This window comes from Salmo trutta, chromosome 4 (genome assembly GCF_901001165.1).
Source record: "Salmo trutta chromosome 4, fSalTru1.1, whole genome shotgun sequence".
NCBI classification, from domain to species: domain Eukaryota; kingdom Metazoa; phylum Chordata; class Actinopteri; order Salmoniformes; family Salmonidae; genus Salmo; species Salmo trutta.
In genome coordinates this window covers 21,619,613-21,640,135 of record NC_042960.1, presented here as the reverse complement: position 1 = coordinate 21,640,135, position 20,523 = coordinate 21,619,613, and the positions used below count along the sequence as shown (strand labels likewise).

At 40.8% G+C, this 20,523-nt stretch overlaps 2 protein-coding genes and 1 non-coding gene across 4 annotated transcripts in view; 2 read left to right on the top strand and 1 right to left on the bottom strand.

Moving 5' to 3' along the window:
• Nucleotides 1–483: 483 nt before the first annotated feature.
• Nucleotides 484–557, top strand: trnai-aau (transfer RNA isoleucine (anticodon AAU)). The gene has a single exon. It is a non-coding gene; the product is annotated as a tRNA-Ile (tRNA).
• A 405-nt stretch (nt 558–962) lies between these two features.
• Nucleotides 963–8,390, top strand: LOC115192041 (TNFAIP3-interacting protein 2). Its single transcript, XM_029750141.1, has 6 exons — nt 963–1,786; nt 2,463–2,768; nt 4,467–4,556; nt 5,071–5,412; nt 5,739–5,861; nt 7,708–8,390. The coding sequence occupies exons 1-6, from the start codon at nt 1,445–1,447 to the stop codon at nt 7,840–7,842; spliced, it is 1,338 nt and encodes a 445-aa protein (XP_029606001.1). The 5' UTR covers nt 963–1,444; the 3' UTR covers nt 7,843–8,390.
• Nucleotides 8,391–19,193: 10,803 nt separating this feature from the next.
• Nucleotides 19,194–20,523, bottom strand: part of fam193a (family with sequence similarity 193 member A) — a 38,656-nt gene continuing 37,326 nt past the window's right edge. For both annotated transcript variants that reach the window (XM_029750139.1, XM_029750140.1), the window contains exon 23: nt 19,194–20,218. In XM_029750139.1, coding sequence (XP_029605999.1) covers nt 20,125–20,218 — 94 coding nt within the window. In that variant the 3' untranslated portion in view covers nt 19,194–20,124. The remainder of the gene's footprint in view (nt 20,219–20,523) is intronic.

Genomic DNA, 20,523 nt, shown 5'->3' with positions numbered 1-20,523 from the left:
TTTTGATGTCTTCACTATTATTATACAATGTAGAAAATATAAAAAGAAAGAAAGAAAAACCCTTGTCAAAATGTAAAGAGTACTTTTGGGTGTCAGGGAAAATGTACGGAGTAAAAAGTACATTATTTTCTTTAGGAATGTAGTGAAGTACAAGCAAATATAGAAATGGTAAAGTAAAGTACAGATACCCCAACAAACTACTTAAGTAGTTTTACTTTACTACTTTACACCACTGGCCTTGGTCAATTATTCTACCCAGGGCCCCCAGTGCCTAGAAAATTGTGATGAGCTGTTACCCAATCAGATCTTACTTTCTTTAGGGCAGTGGCCTACATCGACACAGAAAATAACTTTGACATTGGTAACCGATTTTGTTACAATTGTATCATGATTTGTTACGCGTCAGTGCGACCTAGCCATTGTTACTTTGTTCGTATAGTGAACGCATGTTATTTTATATTTTATCAAATGTGTAGCTCATCTGGCCGGTTAGCTCAGTTGGTTAGAGCGTCGTGCTAATAACGCGAAGGTCGCGGGTTCGATACCCGTACTGGCCATAGACTTTTGAGGTTGAAAATTAATTGCCTACGGGTTAACTCATTTATCAGTCCCAGATAGGCTAGCCTACGTCCCACTTCTGGCACATTTAAAATTGACGCTTTTATATAATGTTGAATACAACATCTGTTTTGTATACAATTGAATTAAACACACTAGATTAGGGCTACATAATTTCCTTTCATGAAATGTATCGGAATTGTCATTCATTCAAGAAAATAGAGCTACCGGCAACTCATTTACATTCCATCCGATAAAACAGAGTTGCTTCACGGATTTTTACCAAGGCGGATCACTCAAGCAAAGGCCGTATGTTTAGAAACCGTCAAACCAGAATTGCATGATCTGTGGATTAATGCATGTCACAAGAGGGAGGTAACGTTAGCCTACTATGTTACCGGAAAAGTTGTACGCATGTGCATATAGTTCAAGCAGCTGCGTTTTTTTATTTTGCTCCCGTCAAACTGTGTCAATTTACTCCAGTGTCCTTTATTGTTAGAACATTTATTAAGGAACGAAAGCATATTATTTAGATTGTTACTGGAATGGATGATTGATCAACTCGGAAAGGAGTTGGCAATTTACCCGACGTTGTTAAAAAGTAAAGTACAAGAAAAATCCACCTATTGTGTAGGGGAAGTCCCTCTTGGAAATCCCCTGTAATTGTCGGAATTATTTCTTTCCAAATTCAGATGAGACATCCTTCAGGCTACGTAGTTGACATCCTCCTCAGACTTATCTTGAAGACATGTTGTATAACCTACGAACACAAACTCTATCGAACAAATAAACAGAATCATTTCAGAAGCTGATGGAATATTGAAGATTTTTCCCCATCCCCATCTGTCAGAAGCAACAGTGATAAATTACCTCTGGAATAAGGAACATGACTGGAATAAGGAACACGATGGATGTCGATTTGGATAATGATACGCTGAAATCAAAAATACGGAGCTGCCATACATTGACTACTTTCTACCACGAAACTCGGCTGGAGATTGACACATTAAGTAAGAAAATCAAGAAAAGGGACAATTTAATCGCAGATTTAAAGGCTAGGTTAGGCAAATACGAAAATACCTGTATCAATGTGGAAGGGTATGACCCTGTTGTCATAGCACCGGCCGAATCTTTGCTGGAAAGTTTATGCAAAGAAATCTGCAAACTGAAGCAAAAATTGAAAGACACAGAAATGAATGCGGTTCAGCAAGCAGAGTTGAGCCAACAAGTGAGTAGAATTGACTTTATGTTATGTGTTCTTAATGTGTATCATGTGCATTTAATGTTTAGGCTAACCCTGTGAAACATAGTTGTGCTTTTTAACATTAGGTTATAGCCCTACTTAATTTCAACGTCTGCAAGTATTAAAACGATCCTTTATGACATATATATGTCTTTTCTTTCTTTCATTTTCAATTTGTACATTATGAAAGCAGGGTAGTTTAGGCCTACTGTAAATGGTCTTCTCTGAAAATAGCCACTAGCCTACACCATGCCTATATGCACTTGGTTTGAGATAACCCTAACCCTACACTAGTTTACAACTGAGGTCTATTGGGAAGACTATTAGTGTAGGCCTAACCTACCACCAAACTTGCCAATCAGGCTTGATAAAAATGTCCCTGCTTCAAAACCACCTTGCCGTACAGAGAGGATGTTGCTATAGCAAAAACCTATTTTTTCCATTTCAATGTGTACAACTGCAGCGGTCAGTGTTGTTTCGCCTTAACTTCACAAAACAAACAAATCTGTGTCAGATAAAAGTCATAATTCAATACAATAAAACATTCCAAAAAGCTATATTGTCCATCAATAATAATAATATATATATATTTAAGTATCTTCTGCATTTGACTCACATTTGACACTGAAGCCTATTCTATTATTTTATCCCACCCCTGAAGGAGATACAGAGGTTGCAACAGCTGCTGAGGGAGATGGAGCGAGAGCTGGAGAGTGTGACCCGTCAACCAGACCACCAGAAGGACCAGGATATCCAGAGGCTCCGCTCTGCCCTGACCGAGAGGGACCGTGCCCAGGCCACCCGTGCCGTCCTGTGCACCTCGCTGGCTGGAGAGGCCGACCAGCTCCGGGGCCAACTGGGAGCCACAGTCAGGGTGTGTCAGGAGTTACTGGGCCGACTAGAGAGAGAGAAGAAGGGAGGAGAGAGAGTGACGGAGGAGGTGAAAATGCAGCAGAAGGCAAAAGAGGTGTGTATGAAGGTTGTATAATTAAGCAATAAGGCCCGAGGAGATGTGGTATATGGCCAATATACCACGGCTAAGGGCAGTTCTGGACACAGCCATATTCCACAAACCCCTACCCCTGAGGTGCCTTATTGCTATTGTTATCAGCATTCAGGGCTCGACTCACCCAGTTTATAATAAGTGTGTTATCATAGTTAACAAGCACTTTTATCCAAGGCAAATTATAGTTAACCCCTTACACTCGTGGGAATTGGCCTATATAGATAGGGCTAAATTGAAATGTTTCTTACAGAAGAAATATGGAAAGCACATGCATAACCATGGTAGCAATCATAAGGGAACAGTTTGGAGATTATGGGAAAAATAAATCTTAGACTAAAGGTGAGGACAAAACAGTTAATCTGACACAAAACTGAATCGAAACATTACACTGTTGATTTTATGTGCGTTTTACATTTACTGTACTTTTTGCGGCAGTTGTTGAATACGAAATCTGAAAATGCTCTGGATACATTCAGTAACATGATAAGAACATTCATGGTACATTTGGGGTAGGTGCAACATAAGACAAAGAAATGACAAGTGAGAGGTCTAACTGGTGTCTCCATGTGGCAACACACCTCTCCAAAGTGTGCACAGTTCCTACGTAATTTCCTACGTAATTGTTTACGCATTCAAAAATGGTCCATTATAAATCGCAATCTGGTCAGGTGGGCATAATTTGAAAGCGTGTTCTATTGCTATCTAAGTTACGAAATACGAGCTTACAGTGTTAGGCTTTCACAAGGCAATTCAAAGAAGCAAATAGTAATTTTGGTGCAACTATAAAAGAATTACGAGTGCATTCAGATGCGTGTTCCCTGCCAAATTTCGGCACAATACGCCATGTCATCTTGTAACTGTACATCAAGCATTGTGATCATAATCGTTGGCACTGTATATTACATGAGTTTTATGATATGGAATGGGGAAGTGCACATTTGAACTGAGGGGTGTTTGGCTTGCTTGTGTGACATCAAAGTGGTATTATAATCCTCAATGTCTCATCTTTCAAAATACATCGAGTCCTCTTTATTTACAGCATTTCCCTCACTCAGACAACATTTGCGGGAGAGATGGGGGTAACTTATTGTCACGCGCGGTGTTCAAGTTCAGTCAAAACCAGTACCGCGCTGGGAAGCAGAGACCTTGCGTTTTGACTTCACATATAGCATGTTACTGTACAGCCACTGCGTTCCAATTTAGGCATTTATCATTACCCAAATCTGCTATTTTGAACCTGGAGATGGGTACAAGTGTAAAGAGCTAATTCATATCCACAAACTGTGTATATACTGAATGTTATATTCAGTATATGTGGCCTATGCGGGAATCGAACCCAAAAGCCCACAATCCTGGGATTGCAAGCACTAAACTTCAACTGAGAGAGGAGAACAGCAGTAGCTACATCTGAGCTACAACCCTATCAGCAAATTACGTATTTTCAATATCTTGTGCTCACTGGGAAGAGCTTATTCACTGTAACTCTCTTTCAAAACTAAAAATGAAAACAGTGAAAAAGAGGTGTGTGTACTAAAGCATTTGGAATCTCTCTGTCTCGGCCATTATGTGCTTTTCAACCAAGTTATTTGTGTTTGTTTCTGTTGGATTTCTAAATGGATGGTATCATTTTGAGCTCTTGTTTCCCCTTTTCATGGTCAGATATTGGATTATACGGAAGCTGGTCGCATTGACATTCTAGTCAGCAAACTCCAAGAAGAGAACCAAAAGCTAACGCAAAGAGTGGCATATGTAAGCAGGAACACACTGTAGAAACCCCATTCTACCCACATGAAAACATACTATAGTATACTATGGTATTCACTGTAGTGTTTTTGTAGACTTTACTGTAGTATGGACAGCAGTGTTTTTGCATACTTTAGTCTTTAAAAACACGACAGTGAATACTGTAGTATTGAATATACATGACTGTAGTATACTGTATTATTTACAGTTTATTAAAGTATAAATACTATAGTAAAGAAACTGTAGTACACATATACTGTAGTAATTACTGTAGTGTTTTTGCAGACTGTAGTTATCCAACATTGTCATAGCATATGGGCTATCAGAACCAAAGTTGAACAGCCTTGTGTGTGTGTGTGTGTGTGTGTGTGTGTGTGTGTGTGTGTGTGTGTGTGTGTGTGTGTGTGTGTGTGTGTGTGTGTGTGTGTGTGTGTGTGAAGCTGTGTGTGCACAAGTGTGTGTGTACATGTTTGTGACTAATGTCTCCCTCTTCCCCTCCCTCCCTCCTTAATTTTCCCAGGTGGAAGGTCTAAACTCCAAATGGCAAAAGTATGACTCGAGCAGGGAAGCGTATGTGAGGTACTTGTGTCAGAAGCTGAATGAGTCTAGTGCCCTGGCTGTTACCTCCAGCCCTGTTCCAGGTGTGGGGCATAGGTTAGGGCCCGGGCCTACACAAGAGCCTGGGGCTGGCCTGGGCTTGTTCCCAGAGTTGGCCTCAGCCAAAGCTGGGTTGCTCCAGCAAGAGATAGCCAGGCTCAACGGCCTACTGGAGGAGAAGTTGGGGGACTGTGGGAGGTTGGGGAGAGAGCTGGATGAGAGCAGGAGACGATACAAGGACCGCATCCAGATGCTAGAGCAACAGGTTAGTGTGGTGTAGGATTGTCTGACTCCTCTCTCTTTCAATTTCTCTTTCTTTCTCTTTGTCTCGCTCACGTTCTCTTTATCTTTATTTTTCTCTTTCTATTTCTCTGTCTGTCCCTCTGTCTCCCCACTCTTGCTCTCCCTCTTCCTTCTCTTTCTCTCTGACACGTACACATGAGTCCATGCATCACACAACAGTCTTTAAAGAAAACCCCATTGAATCAGAAACCTCTCTCACATACAGATCCACCCTATTCAGTTGAATCAGAAACATATCCCTCTCTCTTTCTCACACGCACCCTCACCCTTTCCCTCTCTCCTTCACAGGTTCTCATCTACACAGATGACTTTAAGTCAGAGCGGGCAGACAGGGAGAGAGCGCAGGGCAGGATCCAGGACCTGCAAGAGGAAGTATCTCGACTACAGGAGCAGCTACACACACAGGCACAGGTAAGGCCACACACGCATAGTCATTACTAACATACATTACATACAAACGTGTAACAGGAGTAAAATAAATAGCCATGAAAGGAAGCTTTTATGTCCGTCCCCTATTTGCCATTTATTGAGAATTGATGATACAATGACGTTTCGACAGACATGTTCTTCATACAGTTCGCTAACGGCTAATACGATACAGTATTTGTATTTATTAGGGATCCCCATTAGCTGTTGCCAATGCAGCAGCTACTCTTCCTGGGGTCCAAACACATAAAGGCACTTACATTACATATAAAGCAAAGATAAAATAGTACATCATAAAACATTACTCCACAACATATCTACAGTACAAAATGTATAATACCACCATACAACAATATTACAATGTACGTGTGTGTAAAGTGGGTGTGCTAGCGCTTGTGTGCGTATGCGTGTGTCTGTACCTTTGTGTGTGTCTCTTCACACTCCCCGCTGTTCCATAAGGCGTATTTGTACTTGTTTTTTAAAGTTTGATTATACTGCTTGCATCAGTTACCTGATGTAGAATAGAGTTTCATGTAGTCATGGCTTTATGTAGTACTGTGCGCCTCCCATAGTCTGTTCTGGACTTTGGGATTGTGAAAAGACCTTTGAGGGCATGTCTTGTGGGGTATGCATGGGTGTCCAAGCTGTGTGCTACTAGTTTAAACAGACAGCTCGGTACATTCAGCTTGTCAACACTTCTTACAAAAACAAGTAGTGATGAAGTAAATCTCTCTTCCACTTTGAGCCATGAGAGATTGACATGCATATCATTAATGTTAGCTCCCCGTGTACGTTTAAGGGCCAGCCATGCTGCCCTGTTCTGAGCCAATTGTAATTTTTCTAAGTCCCTCTTTGTGGCACCTGACCACACAGAACAGTAGCCCAAGTGAGACAAAACTAAGGCCTATAAGACCTGCCTTGTTGATAGTGTTGTTGAGAAGGCAGAGCAGCGCTTTAGACTTCTCCCCATCTTAGCTACTGTTGTATCAATATGTTTTGACGATAACAGTTAACCTCAACTTACTCAATTTCCACATTATTCATTATAAGATTTCGTTGAGGTTCAGGGATTAGTGAATGATTTATCCTAAATACAAAGCTTTTAGTTTTAGAAATATTTAGGACTAACTTATTCCTTGCCACCCATTCTGAAACTCACTGCAGCTTTTTGTTAAGTGTTGCAGTCATTTCAGTTGCTGTAGTAGCTAACGTGTATAGTGTTGAGTCATCCGCATACATATACACACTGGTTTTACATGTCATTAGTGAAGATTGTGAAAAGTTAGGGGCCTAGACAGCTGCCCTGGGGAATTCCTGATTCTACCTGGATTATGTTGGAGAGCTTTCCATTAAAGAACAACATCTGTGTTCTGTTAGACAGGTACCTCTTTATCCACAATATAGCTGTTTATCCACAATATAGCTGTTATGTTTTTCCAGCAGCAGACTATGATCAATAATGTCAAAAGCAGCACTGAAGTCTAATAAAACAGCCCTCACATTATTTTATCATCAATTTCTCTTAGACAATCATCAGTCATTTGTGTAAGTGCTGTGCTTTTTGAATGTCCTTCCCTATAAGCGTGCTGAAAGTCTGTAAAATAGCATTGTATTGGGTCAAAAAAGTTTACTAAGGTTTGGTAACAGGCTGATTGGTCAGCTATCACATTAGGGTACAACAAAGGGCACTTCCCTAAAATAATAATAATGCTATAGTGATCATTTTATTTGTGTGGAGTGTTTCATACATTATCCTCAAAGTGCTACTATGCCTAGTTAGGCTATGGGAAGGTACACTTTTACTCATGATCATCATTCATTTATCTTCCAGAGCCCTACTAGAGATGCCAACTCCACGTGCCGAGTCCATAAAGGACACCGGATCTCCCCACGCATGAGCACGAACTCGGCCGAATCACTGCTGAGGAACAGCGCCAATCCACCTGTGACAAAAATCAAAAATTAAAAGCGGGCCTTTACCTGGGGCGGCGTCAGCGGTACTTAGCACCCAGTCCCACCTGGACAAAGTGCTAGGGTTCGTCGGAACTCCAATGCCCAAGATGCCTCACCACATATGATGACACACATGCAGTGGAGTACCTCAAACACTGCATGGAGTGTGTCAGGCTATGAGCTCCGGCGTGAAGTTTCCCCTAGGTACAGCTATAGGATCATTTTCCGTTCCCCAATCCAAACCATAAAGTGGGGAAAATGCAAAACTGATCCAACATCTAGGGGCAACTTTGCCCTACTCCCAAGCTATGAGAGTTACTGCCCCTCCCACCCCACGGGGGTGTTAAGACAAATATCGCTAACTGACGATAATTGAGCACTGAAGAAAAAGCACTACATGCACCCTAAGAAGGGTTGGGACCGGGGAGCTTAGAAAACTGACTAGTTCAACTGGGTTGTGTTCATTAGGCACTAAATGGAAGAAAATGGACTGAAACAGGGAGGTACTACCTGGACTTCAGACGCTACCATGCTTTTTGGTTGTTAAAAGACAGAATCTAATAGATTATTGATGCAGAGTTGCAGTGTCAGCACTAGCTTGGTGGTCATAGTGGGAGAAATAGCGGTAGCACTTTATTTTACAGTACAGAAAAGACCAGGTATTTACTAGGAAACTACATGGTAAAATGATAACACAGTAGTGACTTTGAATTACCTGTTTCTTTCGTTTCGGATTCGTAACAACAAACACCACTGGCCACCATTTGAATGGGTTGAGTTCCTTGAAGGAAATACCAGAAAGTACCCATTGTTACCATATAATCTCTGAGTAAATACCTGATAAATACCAGTGGAAAAAGTAAGTAAGTGTAAAATATTTTTTTGTGAAATACCTTTGGTTTGGCAAGATGAAGCGATTTCCAGTGCAAACCCACACATGTTTGACTACATGATCCATATGAATTATCACATGATACTGCATGGGTGTGTTTCTGTGTGGAGATGGTTGATTGTGTGGTCTGTAGAAAATCTAGATGGAAAATTGGATGTTAATTGCGATATTTGAATGTCACATACCTCAATTCAATATTCCGGCATCAAATTGTTAACCTGTTGCACTTTCCTAACCTGTTTACCAAAGTAGTCATTAATGCACATATTTATTTTTTTGATTTATTGGATTTGAAATACATAAGCTTCTTTCTGGTTGAAGATACTGTGGTATTTTTAAATCACTGATGAATGATCTCGAGACTGATTGCCTGACCTGTCAATGTTTTTAATTTGCTGTTTTTGATTTTGTTATACTCTTGTGAATTCTATGGTTTTTACTAGATTATTTGTAGTTTTTCATGTTGTTTGTCTGTAATTTTTGTAATGACTTGGTGCTGCCTATCTTGGCCAGGACGCTCTTGAAAAAGAGATTTTAAATCTCAATGAGCCCTTCCTGGTTAAATAAAGGTTTAATAATTATTTAAAAAATAACATTGTCTGACGTTAGCATGGTGCTATTTGTTGTACTGTATATTTTGATGTTGTTCAGGTTTTGAGTAAGTCATCTATTTTCAATTTAACCTATAGATGTTGACCTATGATCTTTGTGCCTGGAAATATGTATTCACAGTATTATATATGATTGAATATTTATTTGCAATTGGTGGGGCTTTTTCAAATTGGCAAATCTTTATAGTGCTGTGTCAAAATTAACATCGCCATCATGTTTTGAGGTGTCGTCTGAATCCTGGTACACCTAAGCATGATTTTTCACAAGACAGTGTGGGAGACAAATTCTCCACAACATGGCAACCTTAAAAAAAGTGCCATTTCAGATCTGACATTTGAAACTACATTTGGAGAAATTACCTCCGAACTGACACAAGTTTTATTTTTCTAGAAGCCATTGATTTATAAACATCAAAATGTGATTATCTGTTTTAACCTGTTTAATTGAAAGGATATTTGTAATAAAAAAACTTGTTTGACCAGTCATGTGGAGTTTTTCTGATACAAACCAGACAACATCTCAGCTTGAGGAACTTTTGTTAGATTTTAGTTTGCTTGGTGGATAACTGCCAGTCTGGGCAGAGTTTGTTTGGGGTGCAGAGTCAGGAGTGACAGTGTGAGACAGCGAGGGGCTCTGACCATAGATAAACCATTGAAACTCAGGTCCCACAGGATGTGTGTCTGTGTGTGCGCGTATGTGTGTGTGCATTTGTGTGACTGTGTACGTTCCTTGTCTGACTGTGTGTGTTTGTACACACTTTGGAAAACCCCTTCCCAGAGTAGCCTGAATGGGCATGCTGTCCTGTGTGTCTGTTCCACATTCCCAGCTGTCCTGTGTGGCTGAAGTGAACACAGCGAGGGGACTAGAGACCAGTGAGAAAGAGGCTCTGGTTACATCCTGCTCCTAACTACTGATTTGGGATCAGTTGTCTTCAGACTAGTTCTCAATTAAATCATTTTGAGTTAAACAACACAACAAGTCCAGGACCAGTTGTTACGGGTATAATATGGCCGCAGGGAGCTGGACATTCCCTGTTAGAAAGTAGTTATTTAAAGGGGAGGCAGATGAAGCACCAAACAAGGTGTGTGTGTGTGTGTGTGTGTGTGTGTGTGTGTGTGTGTGTGTGCGTGCGTGCGTGCGTGCGTGTGTGTTAGAGACACTAAAGTAGCAGATCACTGGATCATTTTTATTTATTTATTTTATTTATTTCACCTTTATTTAACCAGGTAGGCAAGTTGAGAACAAGTTCTCATTTACAATTGCGACCTGGCCAAGATAAAGCAAAGCAGTTCGACAACATACAACGACACAGAGTTACACATGGAGTAGAACAACATACAATCAATGATGCAGTAGAAAAAAATAAGACTATATACAATGTGAGCAAATGATGTGAGATAAGGGAGGTAAAGGCAAAAAAATGCCATGGTGGCAAAGTAAATAAAGTATAGCAAGAAAAACACTGGAAAGGTAGATTTGTAGTTTGAAGAAAGTTCAAAGTTAAAATATAAATAATATGGTGCAAAGGAGCAAAATAAATAAATACAGTAGGGGAAGAGGTAGTAGATTGGGCTAAATTATAGATGGGCTATGTAGGTGCAGTGATCTGTGAGCTGCTCTGACAGCTGGTGCTTAAAGCTAGTGAAGGAGATGTGTTTCCAGTTTCAAAGATTTTTGTAGTTCGTTCCAGTCATTGGCAGCAGAGAACTGGAAGGAGAGACGACCAAAGGAGGAGTTGGCTTTAGGGGTGACCAGAGAGATATACCTGCTGGAGCGCGTGCTACAGGTGGGTGCTGCTATGGTGACCAGTGAGCGGAGATAAGGGGGGACTTTACCTAGCAGGGTCTTGTAGATGACCTGGAGCCAATGTGTTTGGCGACGATTATGAAGCGAAGGCCAGCCAACGAGAGCGTACAGGTCGCAGTGGTGGGTAGTATATGGGGCTTTGGTGACAAAACGGATGGCACTGTGATAGACTGCATCCAGCTTGTTGAGTAGGGTATTGGAGGCTATTTTGTAAATGACATCGCCGAAGTCGAGGATTGGTAGGATGGTCAGTTTTACGAGGGTATGTTTGGCAGCATGAGTGAAGGATGCTTTGTTGCGAAATAGGAAGCCAATTCTAGATTTCACTTTGGATTGGAGATGATTGATGTGAGTCTGGAAGGAGAGTTTACAGTCTAACCAGACACCTAGGTATTTGTAGTTGTCCACAAATTCTAAGTTAGAACCGTCCAGAGAAGTTATGCTGGACGGGCGGGCAGGTGCAGGCAGCGATCGGGTGAAGAGCATGCATTTAGTTTTACTTGTGTTTAGGAGCAGTTGGAGACCACGGAAGGAGAGTTGAATGGCATTGAAGCTCGTCTGGAGGGTTGTTAACACAGTGTCCAAAGAAGGGCCAGAAGTATACAGAATGGTGTCGTCTGCGTAGAGGTGGATCAGAGATTCACCAGCAGCAAGAGCGACATCATTTATGTATACAGAGAAAAGAGTTGGCCCAAGAATTGAACCCTGTGGTACCCCCATAGAGACTGCCAGAGGTCCAGACAGTAGGCCCTCCGATTTGACACACTGAACTCTGTCAGAGAAGTAGTTGGTGAACCAGGCGACGCAATCGTTTGAGAAACCAAGGCTACTGAGTCTGCCGATGAGGATGTGGTGATTAACAGAGTCAAAAGCTTTGGCCAGGTCAATGAATACGGCAGCACAGTATTGTTTCTTATCGATGGCGGTTACGATGTCGTTTAGGACCTTGAGCGTGGCTGAGGTGCACCCATGACCAGCTCTGAAACCAGATTGCATAGCGGAGAGGGTGCGGTGGGATTCGAAATAGTCGGTAATCTGTTTGTTGACTTGGCTTTCGAAGACCTTAGAAAGGCAGGGTAGGATGGATATAGGTCTGTAGCAATTTAAAAAAAAAAATCATTAAGCTCCATTGTTTTTAGTTTTTTATTTAGTCAGTAGATCAGCTTTAATATTGCAGAGCTCCATTGTTATTGGAGTCCCAGTTTATAGCAATCTTGACAGAGAGACAGATCCATGTCATACTGTTCTGTGTTCTGGTATTATTTGAACACAATTAAATTATTTAGCAATTCAAAGAGGTATAGATGTTACATTGTTTATTGTACCTTTGTTTTTTCTATATTTGTATTGACGATTTAGCCTAATGTATTATGGCTGATATTGATATAGTGTATTATGACTGCCTACGGAGTATTATAGTGTCACATACAGTATATACAATGTGGTTTTAAGTCTGTAATAGGTATTATGTGGTGTAGTATTGTACAATAACACAATAGAATTCTAAACTTTAATCTTCTAAACTCTAAAAAGTGTCCTGAACAGCCTTTAATGATTGTATCCTATATCCTGCCTCCAGTATTTATGCTGCAGTAGTTTATGTCGGGGGGCTAGGGTCAGTCTGTTATATCTGGAGTATTTCTCCTGTCTGTCCGGTGTCCTGTGTGAATTTAAGTATGCTCTCTCTAATTCTCTCTCTTTTTCTCTTTCTTTCTCTCTTTCTTTTTTTCTCTCAGAGGACCTGAGCCATAGGACCATGCCTCAGGACTACCTGGCCTGATGACTCCTTGCTGTCCCCAGTCCACCTGGTCGAGCTGCTGCTCCAGTTTCAACTGTTCTGCCTGTGGCTATGGAACCCTGACCTGTTCACCGGACGTGCTACCTGTCCCAGACCTGCTGTTTTCAACTCTCTAGAGACAGCAGGAGCAGTAGAGATACTCTGAATGATTGGCTATGAAAAGCCAACTGACATTTACTCCTGAGTTGCTGACCTGTTGTACCCTCTACAACCACTGTGATTATTATTATTTGACCCTGCTGGTCATCTATGAACATTTGAACATCTTGGCCATGTTATAATCTCCACCTGGCACAGCCAGAAGAGGACTGGCTACCCCTCATAGCCTGGTTCTTCTCTAGGTTTCTTCCCAGGTTCTGGCCTTTCTAGGGAGTTTTTCCTAGCCACCGTGCTTCTACACCTGCATTGCTTGCTGTTTGGGGTTTTAGGCTGGGTTTCTGTACAGCACTTTGTGACATCAGCTGATGTAAGAATGGCTTTATAAATACATTTGATTGATTAATGATATATAGAAGTAGAGTACAGGCACTAGGTCACTCTTGCCATACAGATGCAGATAGGACCTCGTTTATAGGAATTGTGACCTCAGACAAAAAAGGCCTCGCTAATTGTGTCAAGGGACTATAGCAGCCGAAAGAGTTAGAAACTCCATCAGAGGTTTCAAAGTCCTCCGAAGAGCCAAGTCAAAGACTGTGTTCCAAATGGCACTCTATTCTCTATATAGTGCTCTATTCCCTCAAAAATAATACACTAAATAGGGAATAGGGTGTCATTTGAAACTTAGCCACAGTCTCGAGATGACACAGATGACATAGCACGCCACATGCTCACCTACTCATATGCAGTCTGGGGAAGATGGATGCGGTTGGGCCAGTTCTTATCATTCTCACACATTTACATCTATTCAGTGAAAAGAGGGTGATTCTATGAGAAGTTTAATTCAAGAATTCAATTAGTTGTGTTTCAGATTGTAGCTTTGAAAAGCAATCCTTATTTTACTGTTGCATAGAACACACACACACATAGTGTCACACACAGCCCCCAGATAAGCCATGGTTGGGGTTGACAGGAATCCCCCCCCCCCCAAACACCTACACAGCTGCACGGTTGGTCTATATGTGAACACACACACACAAAGCCCACCTTTATGGAGTGGAAAAATGTGGTGTCACAAATCCCCTTTGCTATACTCAGTGACCTTTTGATGGAAACAATGTCTGACTACATACATTTACAAATCCATTCATTTCAAGTCAGATGACGTGGCAAAACAGTTCCTGGCGCCACTAGGTTTCCATTAACCGGGTGTCTACGAGATCAGTCCCTGTCTAGCACTTTATCAGCAATGGGAAAACTTACCCTGACACTTATCTAGACAGACTACAGAATGGATAGATGTGGCCTTTAATCTCATGTGTATCCAAAAATAATGGGAAATTCCCATAAAGGGAATTCCCAACACGCACTGTATGCGATGCTCTCTTGTTCACTTGAAAGTGGAGCGTGGCAGCTCTATACTTGGTAGCTGTAGATCATTGTTAGTTATAGGGGGGTGGAGGTAGTTGGTATTATTGTCAATTTCCTTTGTTTTGTTTATTTTATAAGAAAGGCCAGTTCATTCGCTTAGAGTGGTTTTCCACTTGCTGGTACAAAACACCATTGTGAAGTATAATATTTGGGAAAGACTGGGGTTCCCCCCCAATGTAAGTGGATGGTGGATGTGTTTCTTCAATTCCTCAGACACTCCACATTGAAAAAATCCCCCCCCCCCCCCCCCCCCCCCCCCCCCACTGATTCACTGATTACAAGCTACATGCCACCATCTGAAAGTTCTGGTCCCCTCTTATAACCCTATTGCCTCTCTCCCCGTCATAGTTAGAGCCCTGCCATGTGTACTGAAGACTCAATGGCACCATGATATTTTTTAACCCCAGCCATCACTGGCTAGGGATAGAGGCCAAAGCGGAGGCCAAAGCCAAGGACTGTCAGATTTCTTCAAAGTAATAGTGATGCAGATAGGGTTTTTAAAATATATATATCTTTTTTTTATATAGTAAATGTAGAATCAGAGTAATGTCATACATGCACACATACTTGTGGTCCAGTATGGCTCAGTTGTTAGAGCATGGCAATTGTACCGCCAGGGTTGTGGCTTCGATTCCTGGGGTCACCCATATGTAATGTATGCATGCATGACTGTAAGTTGCTTTGGATAAAAGCATCTGCTATATATATGATGATTCAAACATGGTCATTTTCATGAGCTGAGGGATTCCTGAAAAAGGAAATAAATAATACTTTCATCAATGTATTAATGCATAATTTACAGTCATTTAAATTATGTTTCACAAATACCAGAGCAAATGTTAATGTCCTTGTCTGGTTCAGGTAGTATTTTCTTGCACGTCCTCGCTTACTCAAAAGCAGATGTCCGTTTTTACATCATTGGTGACTGATAGCGAACACAATGTACAGGCATTTATTTTATTTAACCGTTATTTAACTGGGCAAGTCAGTTAAGAACAAATTGTTATTGATAATGACGGCCTACCAAAAGGCAAAAGGCCTCCTGCGGTGACAGGGGCTGGGATTAAAAATCGAATTAAAATAAAATATATAAATATAGGACAAAACACACATCACGACAAGAGAGACAACGCAACACTACATAAAGAGAGACCTAAGACAAAAACATAGCATGGCAGCAACACATGAGAACACAGCATGGTAGCAGCACAACATGACAACAACATGGTAGCAACACAACATGGTAGCAGCACAAAACATAGTACAAACATTATTGGGCACAGACAACAGCACAAAGGGCAAGAAGGTAGAGACAACAATACATCACGCAAAGCAGCCACAACTGTCAGTAAGGCAGACAGTCTGTCAGTAAAATAGACAGTCAATTGGTCGGCTATTCATTACAGAAATCAACAATGACTAATTTCAGCTGGGCTGTCTCTTCAATCCATGCTGTTTTTACTTCTCTGCGTGATTAAAATTTCCCGCATTTCTTTCATCCGATAAATGTGTATGAATAGTTACTATTCATTGTGAAACCCATCTGTGATAAGAACAGTTGATTCTTGAAAAATATGAGGAAGCAAGCAATAAGTGAGAATGTCCTACTGTTAATGTCATTGTTACTCAATTCCTCTTCAGCGTGAAATGTTTGATTAAGTCACTCCGACTTGTTTTACATTTTAGTCATTTAGCAGATGCTCTTATCCAGAGCGACTTACATTAGTGCATTAATCTTAAGATAGCTAGGTGAGACAACAACATATTACAATCGTAGCAAGTACATTTTCCCTCAACAAAGTAGTTATCATCAAAGTAGGAAAAGACAAGTGCTGTGGGATTTATTTATGATACTCTTTAAAGATGTATGTAGTTTTAAGAGTTAAGTTTATGGGCTAAAATAACTGTATTTGATGAGTATGTAATGTCATGAGAACACTTTACTTACAATGCATTATAATGCGGTCATAATGCATTGTAAGACTTGTCATAAACATGTATGGTCCATTAGTCACTTGAGGCAGTTGAGAATTTGCCACAAAAACTGACATAACACATTTTTTATCCTTATAATACAACATCAAAAAGGCTCATGCTTGCTTATAACAAGTTATAAAGCCTTATACCTGTCAGTTTTAAGTAGGTGTTACCGAACTGAACTGTAGCAGACACAAGTCTGCCTCACAGGAAGTACATTCTGGTTATTGTGTCACTGTGACCTCATTCCTGTGTGAACCCTTAGTGTAAATGTGTAGTCACTCATACAGTTAAACACAGAGCTAATCTACCTAATAACTAGTTTGTCTATCTATTCATATGGAAATGAGCTCAGATGATCAAGCACTGTTGAATTAATCTCGCTTGGTGTCATGTGACATCGAGGGTGCTTGCTCAACCGCGCACTGTGGCGCTTGGCAGGATGCTAAGCAAAAGACAAAGGAAGTTCAGAAGATGACAGATAGCCTCAAAAAGTTCCCTTTTTGTAGGTGTCATTTGAAAGAGAAAATAAAATGAATGGGGGTTGCCATTGAGGGTTTAAAATCATGTGGTTTGTCATTTAAAGAGCACATCCTCCTGAGCCCCCTATGAATGTGCACTGCTTTCATTTTAGGTATGTTAACTGGACATATAGTGCCTTCAGAAAGTATTCATACCCATTGACTTATTCCCCATTTTGTTGTGTGACAGCTTTAATTGAAAATTGATTAAATAGTTTTTTCTTACCCATCTACACACAATACCCCATAATGACAAGGTGAAAACATGTTTTTATACATTTTTGCAAATTAGCACACCCCTGAGTCAATAGAATCCCCTTTGGCAGCAATTACAGCTGTGAGTCTTTCTGGATACATCTCAAAGAGCTTTGCACACCTGGATTGTACATTATTTTCCCATTATTTTTTTCAAAATTCTTCAAGCTCTGTCAAATTGGTTGTTGATCATTGCTAGACAACCATTTTCAAGGCTTGTCATACATTTTCACGCAGATTTAACTCAGGAACATTCATTGTCTTCTTGGTAAGCAACTCCAGTGTAGATGTGGCTTTGTGTTTTAGGTTATTGTGCTCCTGAAAAGTGAATTCATCTCCCAGTGTCTGGTGGAAAGCAGACTGAACCAGGTTTTCCTCTAGGATTTAGCCTGTGCTTAGCACCATTCTGTTTCTTTTTTATCCTGAAAAACTCCCCAGTCCTTAACAATTACAAGCATGCCCATAACATGATGCAGCCACCACTATGCTTGAAAATATGGAGAGTGGTACTCAGTAATGTGTTTTTGGAATCACCCCAAACACTATTAACAAAAAGTGAATTGCTCATTTTTTGCAGTATTACTTTAGTGCCTTGTTGAAAACAGGATGCATGTTTTGTAATATGTCCGATTCTGTACAGGCTTCCTTTTTTTCACTCTGTCAATTAGGTTAGTATTGTAGAGTAATTACAATGTTGTTGATCCATCCTCAGTCTTCTATCACAGCAATTAAACTCTCTGTTTAAGAACACTTTAGGCTTTCTATAAAAAAGGGGTTGAATACTAAACTCAAGACATTTCAACTTTAAATTTTTAATTAATTTGTAATACAATTCTAAAAACTATTCCACTTTGTCATTAAGGGATATTGTGTGGAGGCCAGTGACAAAAACAAATCTAAATTTAATCAATTTTAAATTCAGGACGAAACAACTAAATGTGGAAAAAGTCAGGGGTGTGAATACTTAAGGCATGTTCCCACAGAAAACAACATTTAGAGTAAATATAGTAAGGCTCAGACAATGCCAACAGTCTCATACATTATTTTGGTATGTAGGCATCTAGGACCTTCATTTCTACCAGACTACCACATTATTCCACAAACACACATCACCCATTTACCCTCCAAAGGAAAACCTTCATCAACCACGTTTTCCCCAGAATTCTGTGAGCATCGAGGAGTCAGAGCAACTTATGTTCTTCTGGAGGACTGAGGGCAAACAGCCCACACTCACATTTCACCATATGACAGTCAAGTCAGTCCCTTACCTTTTCAGTCACTGATACGAGAACGTGGGGTCCCACAGGACTGTCATAGCTCCACTACCGATTGATCATATGACTGACCGACTACAATCAGTGGTGGATAACCCAGAAAGCACCCGGTCCTCCAGGTGACTCACTGTCCCATCATCTACATTTACATTTTAGTCATTTAGCAGACGCTCTTATCCAGAGCGACTTACATTGCATACATTTTTTTTTTCTTCCGTACTGGTCCCCCGTGGGAATCGAACCCACAACCCTTGCGTTGCAAACACCATGCTCTACCAACTGAGCCACACGGGACCCCACATCTAGTGTGGCTGCACACCCCAAATGGAGAAGTATCAGTGATGTCTTTATAGGCCAAACGTTCACTGAAAGCACAACCAGTAAATATTACTCACCTTGGGGTAGAAGGTAATGGTGAACAGCTAAAGTCACTTAGTATCGAGGGGATGATAGCGCTACAGCATCTTCTTACTTAACCAATAAGCCTAGACCTCTCTAGAATCTATTTCGGTGTATAATGTGCGGATGGATATGATTTACAATCCAGGTACGAAGGGGAGAATGGACCTCCCCTATAAATTTGGGGAACATTTTAAATTACAAAAATACTCCTAAATTAAACTAAACTATACTACCCCCCCATCCACTGCATTAAAGATGCACCACCAATGAAATAAGCACAGACACAAGACACACACATCCTGCCATACTACTGTATTCCATCTTTCAAAAAAGAAAGATAAGATTTTAATATTACTTAACAATATGTTAAAAGGTAGCCAGTTTGGCTTCAGTGTTAATACAATATACACTCTATAACAGATTGATAGTGTGCATTGTTCTTTTCTTCAATTTCATTCTGAAAGTATTGTGATACAAGCTGGATACAAGTCAAAAATAGGAAAGAAAACAAAATAAAAACTGTAACTGGTACACTTACTTATCGGTTTTGTTAAATGAAATTGAAAAAATAAAAAAAGAACTTTGTCAAGTATTAAGCCAAGTTCCTCTCAGTCAAGTGAGAGTTGTTGGGGCAGGGGAGAGTATGGCAGACCATGCCCATTCATTCCCTTGTCAGTTATCTGAATGAGATGCCGTGCTAGGAATCGTGGGTAACAAGGGGATAAGCCACAGTAACTGAATGAAAGGCTTTAATTCATCAGATATCTTTTTTTTCTCCGAATTTTTTCCATGTGTGTCTGTTTCACAAGGCATACATAGATAGTAAGGATCTTTTGACTACGAGTCAGGCAAAAAAAAGAGAAAATGAATTTCAGAACATGGCTTTTTAAGTCAAGAGAAATGCCCCTCAGACCAAAAACACACAAACGAGCAATAAAAACAAAACCAGGTAGAAAGTAGCATTTTGTGATTATTCTTTTGTGTGTCATTTAATGTAATCTTTTTTCTCTCTCTCAGAGTTCTGCTTGAGGATCAGACTGGAGGATGGGTTCATGGTAGAACCGCACAGCAACAAAGAACAAGGCGAAGGCAGCGTGGGTGTGCGCCATTTGGGCACAGCAGGGCTACGGGATGACGGGGTTTGTGGTAGCAGTTTGAATAGGGGGTGGGAGGGGGGGGGCTGATTGCTTCCTGCCACAGTCTCTTTTTCTTTGTCCTACGCGAGGTCCCATCAGTGGGCGGCGAACGTTGCTTTCTTCAAGCTAAAGTTGGACCAGTTGATGGACAGCCGTTGTCGGGTCTGCCTGGCGGAATCCAAGCAGAACCTGGGGAGGGAGAGATGGGGAGTTAAAGATCCACTCCATGCAACGCTTTTCACTAGGGGCATCTGGAGGAGGGAAGTACGCTCAAGCTAAGTACCAATTAGCTTTCCTTCCTCCCAAAGTGTGCATTTGTTCTCTTCCCTTCACGGATTTGAAAGGACTCCACCAATCCAATGCTTTTGGATTTGTGGGAAGTAGTGAACAAGTGCACACTTCAGGGGAAAATAGATATTATTGGGGTACACCCCTAGTCCTCTCCACAACCATAAGCTTAGGAATACAAGTAATTTGTTTTAATAGTTTTGGGG

Bases quoted from the DNA above. Each gene is read 5' to 3' on its own strand.
- LOC115192041 (XM_029750141.1), top strand. From the start codon at position 1,445: ATGACTGGAATAAGGAACACGATGGATGTCGATTTGGATAATGATACG. The intron at 2,769-4,466 runs GTGTGTATGAAG...TTTCATGGTCAG, and splicing joins TGCAGCAGAAGGCAAAAGAG to ATATTGGATTATACGGAAGC. The intron at 5,413-5,738 runs GTTAGTGTGGTG...TCTCCTTCACAG, and splicing joins TCCAGATGCTAGAGCAACAG to GTTCTCATCTACACAGATGA.